General features: G+C 35.2%; 1 protein-coding gene across 2 annotated transcripts; it reads left to right on the top strand.

The window, feature by feature from the left end:
* The first annotated feature begins 223 nt into the window (after positions 1-223).
* Positions 224-7214, top strand: LOC109054325 (transcription factor Sp7-like). Of its 2 annotated transcripts, XM_019071601.2 has the most exons (3): positions 224-313; positions 3742-3899; positions 5824-7214. In XM_019071601.2, exons 1-3 carry the CDS (start codon positions 310-312, stop codon positions 7123-7125), a joined length of 1464 nt encoding a protein of 487 aa, XP_018927146.2. In that variant the 5' UTR covers positions 224-309; the 3' UTR covers positions 7126-7214. The 2 variants fall into 2 exon arrangements, with proteins under 2 accessions (XP_018927146.2, XP_042582627.1); XM_042726693.1 differs by lacking the exon at positions 224-313 and having other exon boundaries at positions 3815-3931.
* The last annotated feature ends 9365 nt before the right edge of the window (positions 7215-16579 follow it).

Consider the following 16579-nt stretch of genomic DNA (forward strand, 5'->3'; position numbering starts at 1 on the left):
AGATCTCTTCCAAAACTCTAGAGGAGATGAATGTGAGGTTCTGTTGGTTACGTAATTGCTACAGAGCGCAACAGAAAAACTCCATTCGTTTTCTCCATATGGAAATAGATTTTTAATGCTGACTGATAAACTGTTAAGGGCAGACCTGTTGTGAGCTCTGGGGTTGTATATGTTTTTTTTAACCCATCTGTTCACTTTAATTCAGCTTATTTTTTAAATAAGCGAGTGAAAAACTACATTTCCCATGATGCTGTAGAGAAGATTCCACCAATCACAGAGTTGCAGGGAGCAAAGCTCCGCCCACCGTAAATGGGTAAGCGAATCAGTCTCCTTACACTTTCAAAATAGTTAAATATTTGTGTGCGTGTGTGCTCATACTTTACATTATTCATAGAGATACAACAAACAACTTTGAATGAATATTTCTCCATCATTTTTAATCTGATTATGTCTTCTGCAATGCTTCATGGGATTGTAGTTCCACCAGGAACGCAGTCTTGCAACTTTGGCTTTTATTATTTTCATATACTTTTTGCTTCTTTTTATATTTTTTTTTGTTTTAATTCTAATTTTGTAATATTGTCATGATTCATGGCTTATATTGCTTTAATGAAGACTTTCTGAAAAATCTCTATGGGAAAAATAATTCCAGAAAGCAGTGCCACTGGCACTAATGGACATTACTGTTATTTAATGTCAACTACATTCAAAATGCACAAGGCTGATTTGTGTTCATTTTTCATTGTATGTTCATTTATAATGCAGTATGATAAAAGACAAATCAAGCAAAAAATTAAAAATTGGCCGGCCATGCAGACGCATTACAATTCAACATTTCTTCTTCGATGAATCATTCTGTTCTTCAGTTGCATCACAGTTTCAGTAACTCATGTCTTTGCATATGTTTCCATTCATTTGAGAAGGAAAGTCAGGATAAATGCATGAGCGAAAATTTATTAGGCCATCCCAGCAATTTGCAATCGCACGTGCATTAGTATTTGGAAAATGATTCTTCACCTTTCAACACTCACTCGACCTCCTCCAATTATAATGTGTGGTATATTGATAAAATGACCCCAAAATCGCTTGATGAGCATATTTTCCTTTGCTATGTTGATGTATTTCAGCAGTGTCATCTGTATTTTAAAATGATTTACTGGAAGAAACTTAGCATTTTAAATGTGTATACCTGCTAAACGTTTATTATGTCACTGTTTAGTTAGCAGTCTTGTATATAAAAGCCACAAAACTGATTTCATAGGGTCGTTAAATGGCTTTCCTATCTCGTACCAGCATGGGAGAGCTTACTGCATTATTTACTTCCACCAAAGTAGGACTGTGGATTACAGCTCCAAAGATGACCTAATCTAACATTTAAATCTGCCAATAAATCACTGTGTGGTCTTTACTGCAATGTTTCTGACAGCAACGTGATTCATGATGTTAGAAATAACAGTGCCCCCTGTGGCACCAATCTAATTAGCCAGTGCAGTTCAATACTATGATTGCAGAAATTAATGTGTTGCATGATTGTGTATGTGTGTATTTCATTTTGTGCTCTGCAAGGTAGAGACGCAGGGTCAGTTGAAGAGCAGACTGCTAAATATAGTCTGTGTGTTACTGTAAGGGCCAAACTCTCACAAACTACAAGCTTGCTCTGACCATGCCTTGTAATTGAGGGAGAAAATAAAGAATGAAATTACATGTTTATTTTTGAAAACAATTTTAATCTTCTCTCCCCTCATTTTGGAAAAAAGCAACACCCACAAGGACACTCAAAACCAAGATGGGCTGTCGGAAGGCCGTTCCAACTGTTTATTCACTTGATGGATGTCTGTAAGCCAGAGCGAGACTCTCAACAGCTGACCACTTCTGTGCGGTGCAGGAACACTGAACTGAAATATGGAAAAATTAGGAAAGAAAAGGGTATTTCAATTGTGTATTTCTGAGTGAAAATGTAGTCAAAATCAAGAAAGTGAACAAACTGCAAATGAAGTTTATAGGCAAGGCTGTTAAAAGCATCTTTGACTTTCATGCACTTGAGTAAAAAATTATTAATTTTGCAATTTTTTTTGTTTTGATGTTTCGGAACACAGAAGACATCGTTTTGCCTTTTTAATTGTTTTAAGGGTTGATTTGTTTAGGTACTTAGATGACATATTTTTGCATAAAAACTTTTTTCTATTTTCATGATCAATTTTTTGTCGAGCATCCTGTTGGGGAGTTTTTCCAGGGATGTGTATGTTTTTGTTTTGATTTAGTTTACAATCATTTTGCTGTTAAACTGCATAAAATCAGATTGTGTTGTTTCTATTAGCTGAGACTGTGTTTTAGCCTTTAAATTGGCAGGAAAACAGTACTTATACTTTCTGCTCTGCATCTATAGACCGTTCATTACAGTCTTTGAAACCACTGACACCACTTTAATAACAGGACTCTGTATAATTCACCTGATTTGATTGACATTGTTATTGGAATGGCATTTTTGCATTATTTTACTAAATTGTTTTATCTGTGCTTAATGTGTGAAAACATTTAGTTCTCAAAACTGCTTATGGGGAAAATCTTTATTTGCATGTCTGATATAAGATGGGAATCAACTAGTTTACTGATTTTACAATTTTGATCATAAGCACCAATCAAGCCTGTTTTTTTTTTCTACAATGTGACAATATGGAACCAAATGAATGAATGCACTGGCATTGGATGCACACAATACAATATTTGCATATGAAGTGAAAATATTGACATATTGACATGTTTTTTTTTGTGATAGATAGATAGATAGATAGATAGATAGATAGATAGATAGATAGATAGATAGATAGATAGTTTGGGCCAATGTATAATAAATGCATTTTATGCAACCAAAGTATTCTTCTAGTGTAGTATGTTAAACTTGCAAAAACACTGACAGAGAAAACGAGCATTTGTGCAATTTGTAAAACTATAGCCTAGTTGCTGATAGGCTATGCTACTGTATGTTTGTAAAACTTGTAGTTGCCCTTGTGATAACTGTTCCCGAACAAATGTGAGAATGCTGAGCTACTGTTTTTCAAAGTAGTTGATTTTTAAAAAGATTCCGTTTGTGGTTTTATTGAGTGATTGAATGGTAAATTTGTTAATTTCGTTTTTACATTTTAAAGGAATTTTTGTGTTTTTTTGGAGGTGTAAATATAGCCTATAATAATGTGATAAGTATTAAGGTTACTCGCGTGCGCTTAAGCGATTTTTGTTCGCGAGCGAATATATTTAGCGTTCGAAGAAACTTACTGCGGTTATTTGAAAACGCTCTTGAAAAGTAGGCCTCTCTCTCTCTCTATGTGATGTTCTGAGATCCTGAGAATCTTAGTGAAAGACTTCAGTTCAGTTCAGTTCATCTGTTACATATATATATATATATATATATATATATATATATATACATATACATATATAATATATATATATATATATATATACATATACATACATATATATATATATATATATATATATATATATATATATATATATATATATATATAGGCTATATACACTTATATGTACATATGTACACATATATTAAAACAATGCATTCTTTTGAGACCCCCAGCCTGAACACCAAACTTCAATTGGGAGGATCTAACCCCCCATAATTCGTAATCTGATTTAAGGTATACATTCGTCTCTCTCTCTCTCTCTCTCTCTCTCTCTCTCTCTCTCTCTCTCTCTCTCTCTCTCTCTCTCTCTCCTCATTAGGAGGCGGGTCTCCCGGTATCCGGGTCTCCTCAAAGAAGAGTCGCTGCGCTCCGGCGGAGTTTATTTCTATCAGACTCTGGACCGAGAGCTTCTCCTGCTGCCTTTGGACTGAACTTCACAGGACTGCTTCCTCCGGGATGGCCGCGTCGATTCTGGAGGTATGGAGAACACAGTCTGATCTCAGACCAGCGTATGTTTTCCGTTTGGTTTTATATCGGATTTCTATAAATATTTATAAGCGTCAAGTACGCGTATTATTGGTTTACACAGGCTTTCTTCTGATTCTGGTCACACAGTAAGTGTTATTAGATAGCTTGTGTTTGAAATTTAAAGTAGAATGAAAATAACTCATTTTAAATGTAATTGCATGAACTATGTGATTAAAAACATTTTTAAAAAACACCGAAATTCAATGTTGTCAGGAAGACATTGCACTTAAATTCACAGTTAAAGCTAGGGTTTGCATTTATTGAAGAGTCTTTAAAAGATCTTTAAAAACTTCTTATTCTGTAGTTATTTAGAATCCTTAATGTTGTGTAAGAATCTAGACACCAATACACTAATGTGAATAACTTTGTAGAGCAATAAAGTACGATTTAAGGTTTCTTTACTAAACCTAAGAACCACCGAGGAAACTTTTATTGTTGAGAGTGTAGGGTTTGTTGCAACACAATCAAAACGCTTTCAAACTTATGACCAGATAGTCCAGCCTAGACACTGAATTGTTAAAAAAAAAACTAGGAGTCATAGGACATAAAACTCTTGCGGCAATGGTTTTGGATGTACTGTAGGCATCAAATTTAAGCTCCACGCGGTAATGGAGAGCAATTAACCTGGAAACGGGAGCAAAATCTTTGCCAAGATGAACCACATACACTCAACGGGAAATATCATCACACACACTGCGCCTTACTCATTCATTTATCATCACTTCCCAACGGAAAATAGGGTAGACCACTGCTATTCCAAATGAAGCAATGTCCAACCATAGTCTGTGACTGTAAGGTGATGTTTGGACTCAACATCTAAAGTTAGGGTTGTGGGAATCCTAAAATTCCAATCTGCTTTTTTAATTTTACATCTAAACGGAGAACGTTGTGTCCTTCAATCTTGGATTACTCATTGTTGACTGTAAACATGGTTACCACGTGTTTTTCTGTGGCTGTGTTCATGCACTGGCATAAAGCATGTTAAATACATCATGCTTGGATCAATGTGAGTGTGAGTACATGGAAAATAATTGGCCATCTTTGATTTTTAATTTTTTTATTCTTGTGCATTTGTGAATGCAAATGCACAGCTGACACATTGATTGACAACACAATTAGAGAATCCTAAACCGAACGATGTTTGTTCTTCCAAACAATATCATATTGTTGCCTGTTTTTCACAGACGGATGGTCACTATAGAGATGTAAACATGTTGAACAGGAACTCCATGTGTGGTGACATTAATTATTGTGTTGTCAACGCTGGCGCATATTTCTGTCTAGACTAATAGTGCAGGAAGGATGTTTGCACAATCTCTTTCATGCAAGAGAACATCATGATGGCTACAGTCAAACCAACATTTATTCAGACGCCAACAGTTTATTCGCTACAGTTTAGAAAATGGTAATTAAAATATGACAGAAACTCAAGAGTTAAACTGTGACAGAACAAATTCATCTTGATAATGTCAGATAACTTTGATAGAAAGGTATGTAATGGATTACAATCAACCAATGATTATTCTGTTGTTTTTTTTTAGTAAATTAGATAATACCAATATAGCTCAACCAATTACCAAGCAATGCTTAATTTTGTTCAGTCTGTGGTGTAAAAAGGTCCCATTAGGAATTAAAGAAAAACACTTAAGCAAAACATAGTCAGCTCAAAGTGTCTGAATATTTTTTGTTCCCAATTTTTACTGGTAGTCCACTGTATGAAGAATTTTTGGGTATAATATATCACTTTATTTCGCTATCCTCACTTATATAAATGAACTGTAGTGACTTGCACCAACTGGTGTCTGAATAATTTTTGGCTTGGCTGTATTTGAAGCAACAAAGATTGCGTTCTGATCTCTTATTGTCTTCTCAGGAGGAAACACGTTATGGATCCAGTCCCTTGGCTATGCTAACCGCGACCTGCAACAAGTTTGGAAACACCAGTCCAGTCCGAGACTCCGCCACGCCTGGTAAAGTGGGAAGCACGGTACCAATAAAGAAAGCCTACAGCATGACATCTGAACTGCAGAGCGCTAAGAATAACGTGCGAGGCAATGAGGGCATCGCGGACTCTTACAGTGGCTCCTTCAGCTCCGCCGGGGGTTTGCTCACTCCGACCGGCAGCCCTCCTCCTGCTCCCACGGGAGCGTACGGCTCCGACTACAACCCGTTCTCCAGTTTCCAAACCTCCAGTGCCTCTCAAGACCCTTCGCTCCTGGGGACCAAAGCCACAGCGGACTGCCTGGCCAGCGTCAACACCTACTTGGACATGACGCATCCCTACGGCTCCTGGTACAAGGGCATCCATCCCGGAATCACCGCTGCTCCTGCGAACGCAACATCTTCTTGGTGGGATGTCCACACCAACTCAAACTGGCTAAGCGCAGGACAACCTCAACCCGAGAGCCTCCAACCTGTCGCTTCTCAAGGATCCCTCAATTCCCAGATGCCTAGTTACACTCCTGATTTTACTCCTTTAAATCCGGCGCCATATCCGTCTGTAGGCTTGAGCTCGCTCCAATCCTCACAGCACATGCTCCCTCAGGACATGTACAAGCCCAAACCCATCCCAACTTCTGGAATCCTGGACAATTCCATGGGGCTCAAACCGGCTCGGGGATCTCCCGGATACACCGGCGGATCTACCACCGGAAGGTCTTCTTGCGATTGCCCAAATTGTCAAGAGTTGGAGAGGCTTGGCGCCTCGGCTGCGTCCCTGCGCAAGAAACCCGTCCACAGCTGCCACATTCCCGGCTGCGGGAAGGTTTATGGCAAGGCTTCGCACCTCAAAGCCCACCTGCGTTGGCACACAGGCGAACGACCCTTCGTCTGCAACTGGCTCTTCTGCGGAAAGCGGTTCACTCGCTCCGACGAGCTGGAGCGCCACGTCCGCACCCACACGCGAGAAAAGAAGTTCACGTGTCTCCTGTGCAATAAGCGCTTCACGAGGAGCGACCATCTCAGCAAACATCAGAAAACCCACACGGAAGCCAGCCTGCAAGGAAAGGCTCCGGAAGAGGAGGCAGAGCCCAGAGGAACCGAGGAGCCAGCGGATTCCAGTAAAGTGGCTCCTCAGGGGCCCGCTGGTGGCATGCAGGACCCGGCGGTTGGCGGAGACGAAAAGAGCAGCACAGGGAACGGTGTGGACGGCAGCAGCGGGCTGCTGGAGATATAAAAGCGCTGTGTGAGGAATCGGATGAAGACTCTGATAAGTGGAGCTACTGTTGCATTGGTGCTAAGCTGCGTATGAAATAATATCCTGTGTATTATTATGCAATCTGTTTTTAGGAACTAGTCGAATGTGCTCCACCGAGAGCAGCGTATCATGAACATTTTCTAGACTGGGAGAAATGATTTACACTAGCAGTCAAACGTTTTTGAACAGTAAGATATTTAATGTTTTTAAAGAAGTCTATTTTGCTCACCAAGCCTGCCTTTATTTGATCCAAAGTACAGCAAAAACAGTAAAATTTAGAAATATTTTTTAGTATTTAAAATAACTGTTTTCTATTTGAATCTCTGTTAAACTGTAATTTATTTCTGTGATGTGCAGCTGTATTTTCAGCATCATTCCTCCAGTCTTCAGTGTCACATGATCTTCAGAAATCATTCTGATATGCTGATTTGCTGTTCAAGAAACATTTATTATTATTATTATTATCACTATTTAAAACAGTTGAGTCCATGATTCTTTGATGAATAGAAAGATCCAAAGATCAGCATTTTATCTAAAATAAAAAGCTTTTGTAACATTATACACTAAACCATTTAAAAGCTTGGAGTCAGTATAATTTTCTTTTGGGGTGGGGGGGGGAGATTATAGAAATTAATACTTGTATTTACCAAGGATGCTTTCAATTGATCAAAAGTTATGATAAAGACATTTATAATGTTACAAAAGATTTCTATTTCAGATTAATGCTGTTCTTCTGAACTTTCTATTCATTAAAGAATCCTGAAAAAAAAATCCTACTCATCTGTTTTCAACATAATAATAATAATAATAATAAATGTTTCTTAAGCAGCAAATCATCATATTAGAATGATTTCTGAAGATCATGTGACACTGAAGACTGGAGTAATGTTGCTGAAAATACAGCTGCACATCACAGAAATAAATTACAGTTTAACAGAGAATCAAATAGAAAACAGTTATTTTAAATGGTAAAACTATTTTAGAATTTTACTATTTTTACTGTACTTTAAATCAAATAAATGCAGGCTTGGTGAGCAGAAGAGACATATTTAAAAAACATGAAAAATCCTACTGTGTACAAAGAACTTCAGACTACATTTTGGGGAGTATTTTTAAATGTTTTAATGTCTACAAATTATTATTGAATTATTTCTTATTCTTTGTTTTAGATTTCTTCTTTTTGACAACTTTTAGGGGCGGCTGTTTTTGAAGCCCGACGTTATGTTTCTGTCAGCAGAGCTTCTGATATTTGGGCTTCCGATCGATGCACATTTTGTCCTGTTTTTATTTAATTCAAATTGATTTCTTTTATTTTTTTAATCCTGAACACTTTCTTGAGGACTCATGACTTTGATAGAACTGACCAGGACGAAATCTTCAGTTTAGGCTGCAATCTGGTGTACAGTGAACCGTTTTCTTTTATTTCATCATTGATCCTGTCGCTTGTCATTGTTTTATTTAATTTCCTATTTACATCAAATCTAATTTATGTTTTAAATTATGAGACAGTGTTGTGTTTCACTGGTTTTGCCGAATGGAGGTAGACCATGAAGCGAGTCATTTATGAATAAATTATCATTAAAAGAGAATCTTCTCATTCACGTGATGGTTTTATTTAAAGTTCTTTCGACTCTGAATATTATAAGCAGATTTTTAAAACAGAATTTAAATTTTAAGAAATAAATTAAGTATGAAATATACATTTTTTAAGTAAAATCCTAAATAATCATTGAAATAAGATCAGTGGGCAGATTTCTATGAACTGATTACAGTAAAAGTCAAACTTAAAGCATATACAGTAATTTATTTAAGCATTAAAAGCACCATATATGGATGTGCAAAGCTTTTTTATGTTTATTTGTTTCACAATTTTTTTTTTTTTTTTTTTTTTTTTTTTTTTTTTTGTATTTTTTTTTTACCCTAAAATCAAAAGAAAAAAATTACACTTAACCAAAACTTAACCTAATATTATTAGGACCATAATTTTAATTTTTAGCACATTTCCCCTCAAATTATCATGACTATTATACAAAATATATATATAATAATAATAATAATACAATAAAGTCAGTATGCATACATCATGGTGTTATTTATATTAATATATGTTAATATATATTAAACATGTTACATTTATGAGTATGATGCTTTGTATTACAGTAAAAAAAAAAAAAAACTAAGAATAATCAAAACGATCATGATGCAAAACATCTCAATGAACCTTATTAGTCGAAATTAGCTTAATACGCTGTATAAAAATATATTAGTTTGTGTTTCTCGTCATTTTGGGTTGAAATGACCTGCAGATGTTTTCATGATATTCCTTCACATTTATTCATGATGCATCTGTTTTCAATATATTAAAAAACATATCTGCAACCATCTAAATGACCAAAAACCTGCACGCTGCGGATACAGAAAATACTGAAATATTCACAGTTTGTGTAAAAAACAATAATAATTGTAAGAAAACATCTTTATGTTCAGCCAAGTGCCATGTTGTGAGGTTTGGCCTGAAAGCGCTTGTGTTTCAGTATCACAGCAGCATATTGAATCCAGAGACGCTGCGTGTGGGATGTCATAAATCAACTGTTTGATGCTCAGAATAAGTTGACCACAAAGTGTGAGTAAAACCTTTTTTCTCCAGAAATGAGGTGTCATTGCTTTGAATGTTTGGCCTGTGAGTAATGGATGGTGAAGGGAAAGCATATAAAGCCAGATAAGTTTTCCTCATGCCATCAAGCGCACATATATTCCTGATGATCTGAGTTTCTTTGAGTTTCTGTCATTCGCTCGGTCTTACGGCTCAACAAATGCTTTAATTAGTTTTTGCAGCACAAACAAAGCAGAGCTCTCAGTCACACAAAGAGTCTCTCAGAATGCCTCCCCCGCTGTCTGTGAAGACCAATTACCCCCCACCGGCCCCACCACCAGACAATTACCCCGCATAACGCTGCAGGACGGTCAGCACGGGGCAGGAGACGACTGACCACTAAAGAGAGGAAATGATCAAGTTCTTAAACAGTGAGGGTTTTTCCATTTTATTTAGTTTTTTATTTATTTATTTATTTATTTATTTTATTGCAGTGCTTGTGAGGAAGTATTTTATACTTTTTTAAAATATTTTAAATATTTTAGTTTTTTTTCTAAACTATATTTTTATGAAATTTAGTTTTATGAAGTTTTAAAAATTCCCCACTTATATTGTGAGAATGTTCCACATTCGGAATCTTAAGTGACAAGAAGGTGTCAACATGTTTCAGTATGGAATTTACACTGAAATTTAATTTAATTTTATGTTTTTTTTATTTTATGGTAGAACAGACTCCTTATACAGTGAGGATTTTTTATTTATTTATTTTTCATTAATTTTATTTTATTACATTGCTGAGGAATTGCTTATTACATTTCTCTTTTTATTCTTTTTGCTTCTTTGCAATTAATTCAGCTTATGTGTGCATTATGTTTTTTATATTTTTGTTTTATTATTATAAACCTTTTTTATCATTATTTAACTTTAAAGTTTTAAAATTAACCACTTTTATTGTGACTGTTACACTTTTTTTTTTTTTTTTTTCTTTTTTTACTGTTTTTATGCTATTTATGAAAAAAGAAACTCCTTATGAAGTGACGGTGTTTCTTGAGAGTTTTATTTATTTATTTTATTTTTATTTAAGCGCTTATTATGAGGAGTTTGAGATTTTTCTTTTTATTCTTTACAATTTATTTCTCTTTTTATTCTTTATTTTTTTGTTTTAAAGATCCTTATATTTTTTTTTTATTTTTTTTTTTTTTTTAGGTAAGTTTAAAAATTTCCCACTTATATTCACTGAAAAGAAAAACATCTTTTAATGATGCAAATAAAAAAAGATTACTGGTGTAGCCTATGCCTAAAAAATAAATAAATACTATTTCAGTTTTTCTACCTCAAAAGTTCACGTTTAATTCAATGTGTCACTTTCCTTTTCTTTGTAATTCTTTGTGAAATCTAGAAATGTCTGAGTGCAAAGTGTATCACTAATTTTTTTGTTTTGTTTTTTGTGAATTTTGGCGTCAACAAGTTTGCATATACATAATTGTAATTACACTTTTTTTCTTTTTCTTTTATATTTTATGTAGTAAAGATTTTGGAACACAGCATTGGTCTTTTCCTGTTTGAGATCAAGTCTGTGTGATTTATAAAAACTGACGAGATGCAGGTGAAGGCGAGCTACTGAAAACTGCAAAAGCTGTGAGATCCGGAAGCACTGCACACATCGCAGACTTTATTTAAATGATCAAATGCATGCATCGCCCCTCATGCAGCGCGCTCTCTTCTCATCCACTCCTCTTTGACTCGGGTGTATGGTTCTAATTTTCTGGCTCTAATGAGCTGGAGTTGAGGTCAGTTGTTATAAAGCATCCCGGGGCCGGCTCTGTCATCAGGGCCTGACATGTTTATGGTGGTCTGAAGTGGGCTGGCGGTCGCGTCCGCAGCTTTAAAGGCCGGGTGGAGGGTTGGGTGGGGTGTGCGTCCGTGGGTGGGGGTGTAGGAGCTTTATATGGGGGGTACAGGAGGGTCCGTGGCTTCTGACTATTATTTTTGAACTTTTATACTCCCCTGTGGTGGCAGTAACCTTGTTTTATTTTTGTATCTTTATGTTGGAGGGGGAAAAAAAGGAAAGACGAGGATCTGCCTCGAGGGAAGCCATAAAAAGATAAATATACTCAGGGCCATGAGAGAGAGAGAAAAAGAGAAGAAAAGGAGAAGATGACAGGAAAAGAGGGAAGCACGAACTCCTCCCGTTCGTCCCCTTCAAACAAGACTCTCAGATGGTCAGTGGATAAATACGAGCTTGAGTTTTACTGTTTCTTGTGCATCAATTGGTGTGAACTTACATATACAGAAGGATTATGGTAAAAACCTGGGTTTGATCGTGGTACGAGTCCAATTGACCCTAACCTGTTTCAGTATAATTCACCAAAAATAAAAAATAAATTAAATTAAATGTAGAAAATCTCAAACATTAAAAATAAAAAAATTAAAAAACATGAGAATTTTTTAAAAATTTTCTTAAAAGTAGGGAAAATATTTATTACTGTATTTAAACTGTATTTTTTTTTATTTTATTTTTTAATTTTTTGAGTTTTTTGTAAATTTTTTTTGAAGTATTTTTGAAAACGTTGTAAACATATTGTATAAAAGCATCTGCCAAAAAATGTGAATGTAAAGTATTTATTTTTTTTTTTTTCATAAATTTGGATTTTAGTTGTACCGTATATCAAAAAATATACATATTTTCTGTGCAACCATTTATTTGTAATAGCATTGTTGTACGCACATTCCATGAGTGTCTAAAATTTCCATGCATGTTCATGATCCTAAATGAGAAAAAAAATCACAAAATATCAAGATTTAAATCATACTTATTTCGGACAAACCAAAAAAAAGGAAAAAAAAAAAAACATGACCTTAATTGGATTCAGTATAATTACCCAAAAATCACACCTTGAAAAACATAACAAATCAGATAAGGAATAAATAAATAAATAAATAAATAAATAAATAGATTCCTAGCAAATTTGTTCACCATCAACACAGTGTATATTTCTACAGATAAAAGCATCTGTCAAATGTGTAAATGTGTATATGTATATGGATAGGTGAGAAACTGACATAAAATGCTTCAAATATATATGTTTTTGGTGAGTTTCTGTGCAGTTGCCTTTAAGCATGAAATCAATAATAATAACAGAATTTTTTTATTAAATTTTTTTCCATGAGTGTCTAAACTTTGTTCATAGTGTTCATAATCCTAAATACGAAAAAGTCACAAAACATCAAAAATAAAATCATAGGTTAACCAGTATTTTCAACAACTCAAAAACCAAGGCAAATAGACCTGCAGGGGTTAAAACTAGTGCTGTCAAACAATTAATCCCATCCAAGATAACTGTTTTGTTTACATATGTGTGTGTGTGTGTGTGTGTGTGTGTGGTGTGTGTGTGTGGGTGGGTGGTGTGGGTGTGTGTGTGTGTGTGTGTGTGTGTGTGGATGTGTGTGTGTCTGTGTGTTTATTTATTATGTATCTATAAATACACACACATGCATGTATACATTTAAGAAAAATATGCTGTTTATATATTAAATATATTTATATATAATACAAAATATAAATGTTTATACATGTAAATATTTTCTTAGTAATATATATATATATTTATATATGCATAATAAATAAACACAGTACATATTATTTACTTTTATTTTGGATGCAATTAATCATTTGACAGCACTAAAAAAAACAGAACTGTGTTTGCATGCATTTGCAGCTGAAAGATTAAATGATTAATTTTGCCTTCTGTCTGATTGTTTTGTAGTTGATTAAAGGGTTAACAATGGCCCTCACACTCATCTACAGGCCTTTATTTCCCCTCGTGATGCCCTCGGGAGCGGGAGAGGCAGAGGAAAGGGCGCAGGTGTGCGCAGGTGAGCGCCTCATTGTTTTAGGGCTCTCGAGACGCCTCGGGCTCTGCTGCGTCCAACAATAGCTGCAAAACAAATGATGAAGGAGAAGAGGAGAGAAAACCAGGGAACCTACAACAAGAAACCCAGGTCAGGGAAGGTCAGATGGAAAACCAGTTAAGAAAAAGGAAAGAGAGCATTGAGTTTGGCAACACAAATGAAGATTGATCATCATTAGCTCATTTAAATTAACTGTGTTGGCAACAGCCTGGTGAACAGAAGCACTTATCTGAGCCTTTACGGGCTCCAGTCTGTAACTGAGCTCACTGCTGCCCTCAAACGTATCAAACGCACCACTAAATGGACCAATTCTGTTTATAGGAACTGTGGGCAGGCTGTGGCAGACTCCATGCCCCTGTAAAAAGATAATATGTTCCCTATTAAATGTCCTTTGGATGACAAATTGCTTCCAGAAAAAAAAAGAAATGGAAGTTAGGGAAATGAGCTGTGACATCTCAAAATAGACATTCCTTGAGTTTATAATTCTAGATGTTTTTACACTCATCTGTTCACTGTTCACCATTTTTAGTGTGTAATGCTACGAAAGTAGTTTTTTCAACATTTATTTAGGAGTTTTTGCTTTTTATTTGGGAGTTTTTGATTTTAAACGAAGAACTTCTGTGACAAATAAAACATTTAAAAACCTTTGAGGGGCTACAGAAGCTTGTTTCTGCCACGGAATAAAAATTTTAAAAAGGTAATTGCGACTTTTTATCTTACAGTTCAGACATTTTTTCTAATAATTCTGAAAAAAAAAATTCAGAATTGCGATATAAATTCACAATTCTGAGAAGATAAGTCTGAATTGCGATATAAAAACTTGTAATAGTAAGAAAATAATGTCAGAATTGTGAGAAAAAGCCTCAATTACCTTTATTTTTTATTACATGGCAGAAACAAAAAACAGAATTGCATAATTTTTAAATAAAGTCTGAATTGTGATAAATGGATTTTACATGGTTTGGAAAAAATGCATAGTAGATAAAAAAATATTTGTAGGTTTTGAGTTTTTTTATTATTTATTAATGATAATGAATAGTAATAGTAATGAAAACAAGTATAAACTAAAATAGTTATAGGATCAGCCATTTAATACTTTAGGCACAGTATTAATTATATTAAAGTTTAATTTTGTTTGTTGTAAACGAAATAACATTTGTGACCCTGGACCACAAAACTGGTCATAAGGGTCTGAATAAATAATCTCTCCATTGATGTATGGTTTGTTAGGAGGACAATATTTGTCTGAGATACAATTATTTGAAAATCTGGAATCTGAGGGAGCAAAAAAAAATCTAAATATTGAGAAAATCATCTTTAAAGTTGTCCAAATGAAGTTTCTTAGCAATGCATATTACTAATCAAAAATTAAGTTTTGATATATTTACAGGTGGTAATTAACAAAATATCTTCATGGAACATGATCTTTACTTAATATCCTAATGATTTTTGGCATAAAAGAAAAATCTACAATTTTGACCAATACAATGCATTGATGGCTATTGCTACAAATATACCCCAGCGATTTAAGACTTAAGGGTCATATATCGTCAATTATGCACCCTTGCAGTTTCTTTTGTCTCTAATGAAAACATTAGCATTTCTATCTCAACATCATTTATAAAACAGTGGGGCATCATTGTAATTGTACAACTAGTTTTTTTAAACGCAGCATTGGGTTGCTTTTAAAATGCAGCTCTATTAGAAGAAGGTTTTTGAAAACTGCATAAACAAATGTTCAGAGAAATTAAAATTTGATAGGAAAATAGCTTTAGAGTGGGCGAGAGAGAGAGCGAGAGAAAGAGAGAGAGAGAGATGGAAGGATGTTGAAGTGAGTGATTTGGGTTGGCAGGGTTCTGGTGGAGGAGTGTGGTGGTTCTGAAGTCCTCCAGAAAGAGGCGCCAGTGTGTCCGGCAGGGGCCCTGACCATGAGCCACTTCTCCCTCGTCTCCCCCCGGTGTCACGGCCACAACGCTCCCCTCAACTCACCCGCTGGCAGGCCGAGGGACGCTGCCACCACATGCTTCTTTAATATCCAGCAGAAATTGAAATATCTTTGTGGGTTCGCACACACACACACAAACACACACTCACAAGTGTTCGCCATCATGCACGCCGATGCATAACCCAATACACACATGCATGCGCACTCAGACACGACTGTTTGGCATCATGCACGCTGTTGCACACACACACCAGCACGCAGACTTTGCATGCATTTGCACGCATTCACCACCCAAAATAAATACATAAACTGAAATCATCTCATTCTCTCATTTAATGCCAAGAGTGGTCAGAGAGACATTTTAACATGATGTTACAGCACGTAATGGGAGGAGGAAAAATGCTTGACGCTGCACAAACCGGTTTGGCTTCTAATAGCAAGACTGACTTTAAACAACTGCAACGCTTGACCTAGTGTGAGCTGCGTTACGCCGGGCGGAAGCGTGTTTATTTGAGCGCCGGTAACTTAAAGCAAAGTTTTACTGCAAAAATATACGAGGATATATCTGATTAATGTAGGGTTTTTAACCACGGATCCATTGAGTCTTGTGGGTCACTGAAGGTACATACAAGAAGATACGTGAAACATAAAGAACGTTTTTATGTTTAGTATTGTGTTGTGTTGTTTTAATGAAAATATTTATTTATTATGAATTGGTTTTTTTTGATGCTTTGTTTTTTTTTTTTGTTTGTTTTGTTAACTTAAACTCAAACAATGCTGAAAAAACTTGGTGTAGAAGCAATTTTCACTCAGAAATCGTAAGTAAATTTCACAATTACAGAGAAACGGCACGTAACACATTAAATTAAACATGAGAAAAACTGAAATAGTATAGTATCTTTATTTTATTTACAACTTAGAATATATATATATATAGTGTAGTTTTTTTATTTTATTTGAAACTTAGAATATTATGTATCTTT

Source organism: Cyprinus carpio, chromosome B6 (assembly GCF_018340385.1).
Source record: "Cyprinus carpio isolate SPL01 chromosome B6, ASM1834038v1, whole genome shotgun sequence".
NCBI lineage: Eukaryota > Metazoa > Chordata > Actinopteri > Cypriniformes > Cyprinidae > Cyprinus > Cyprinus carpio.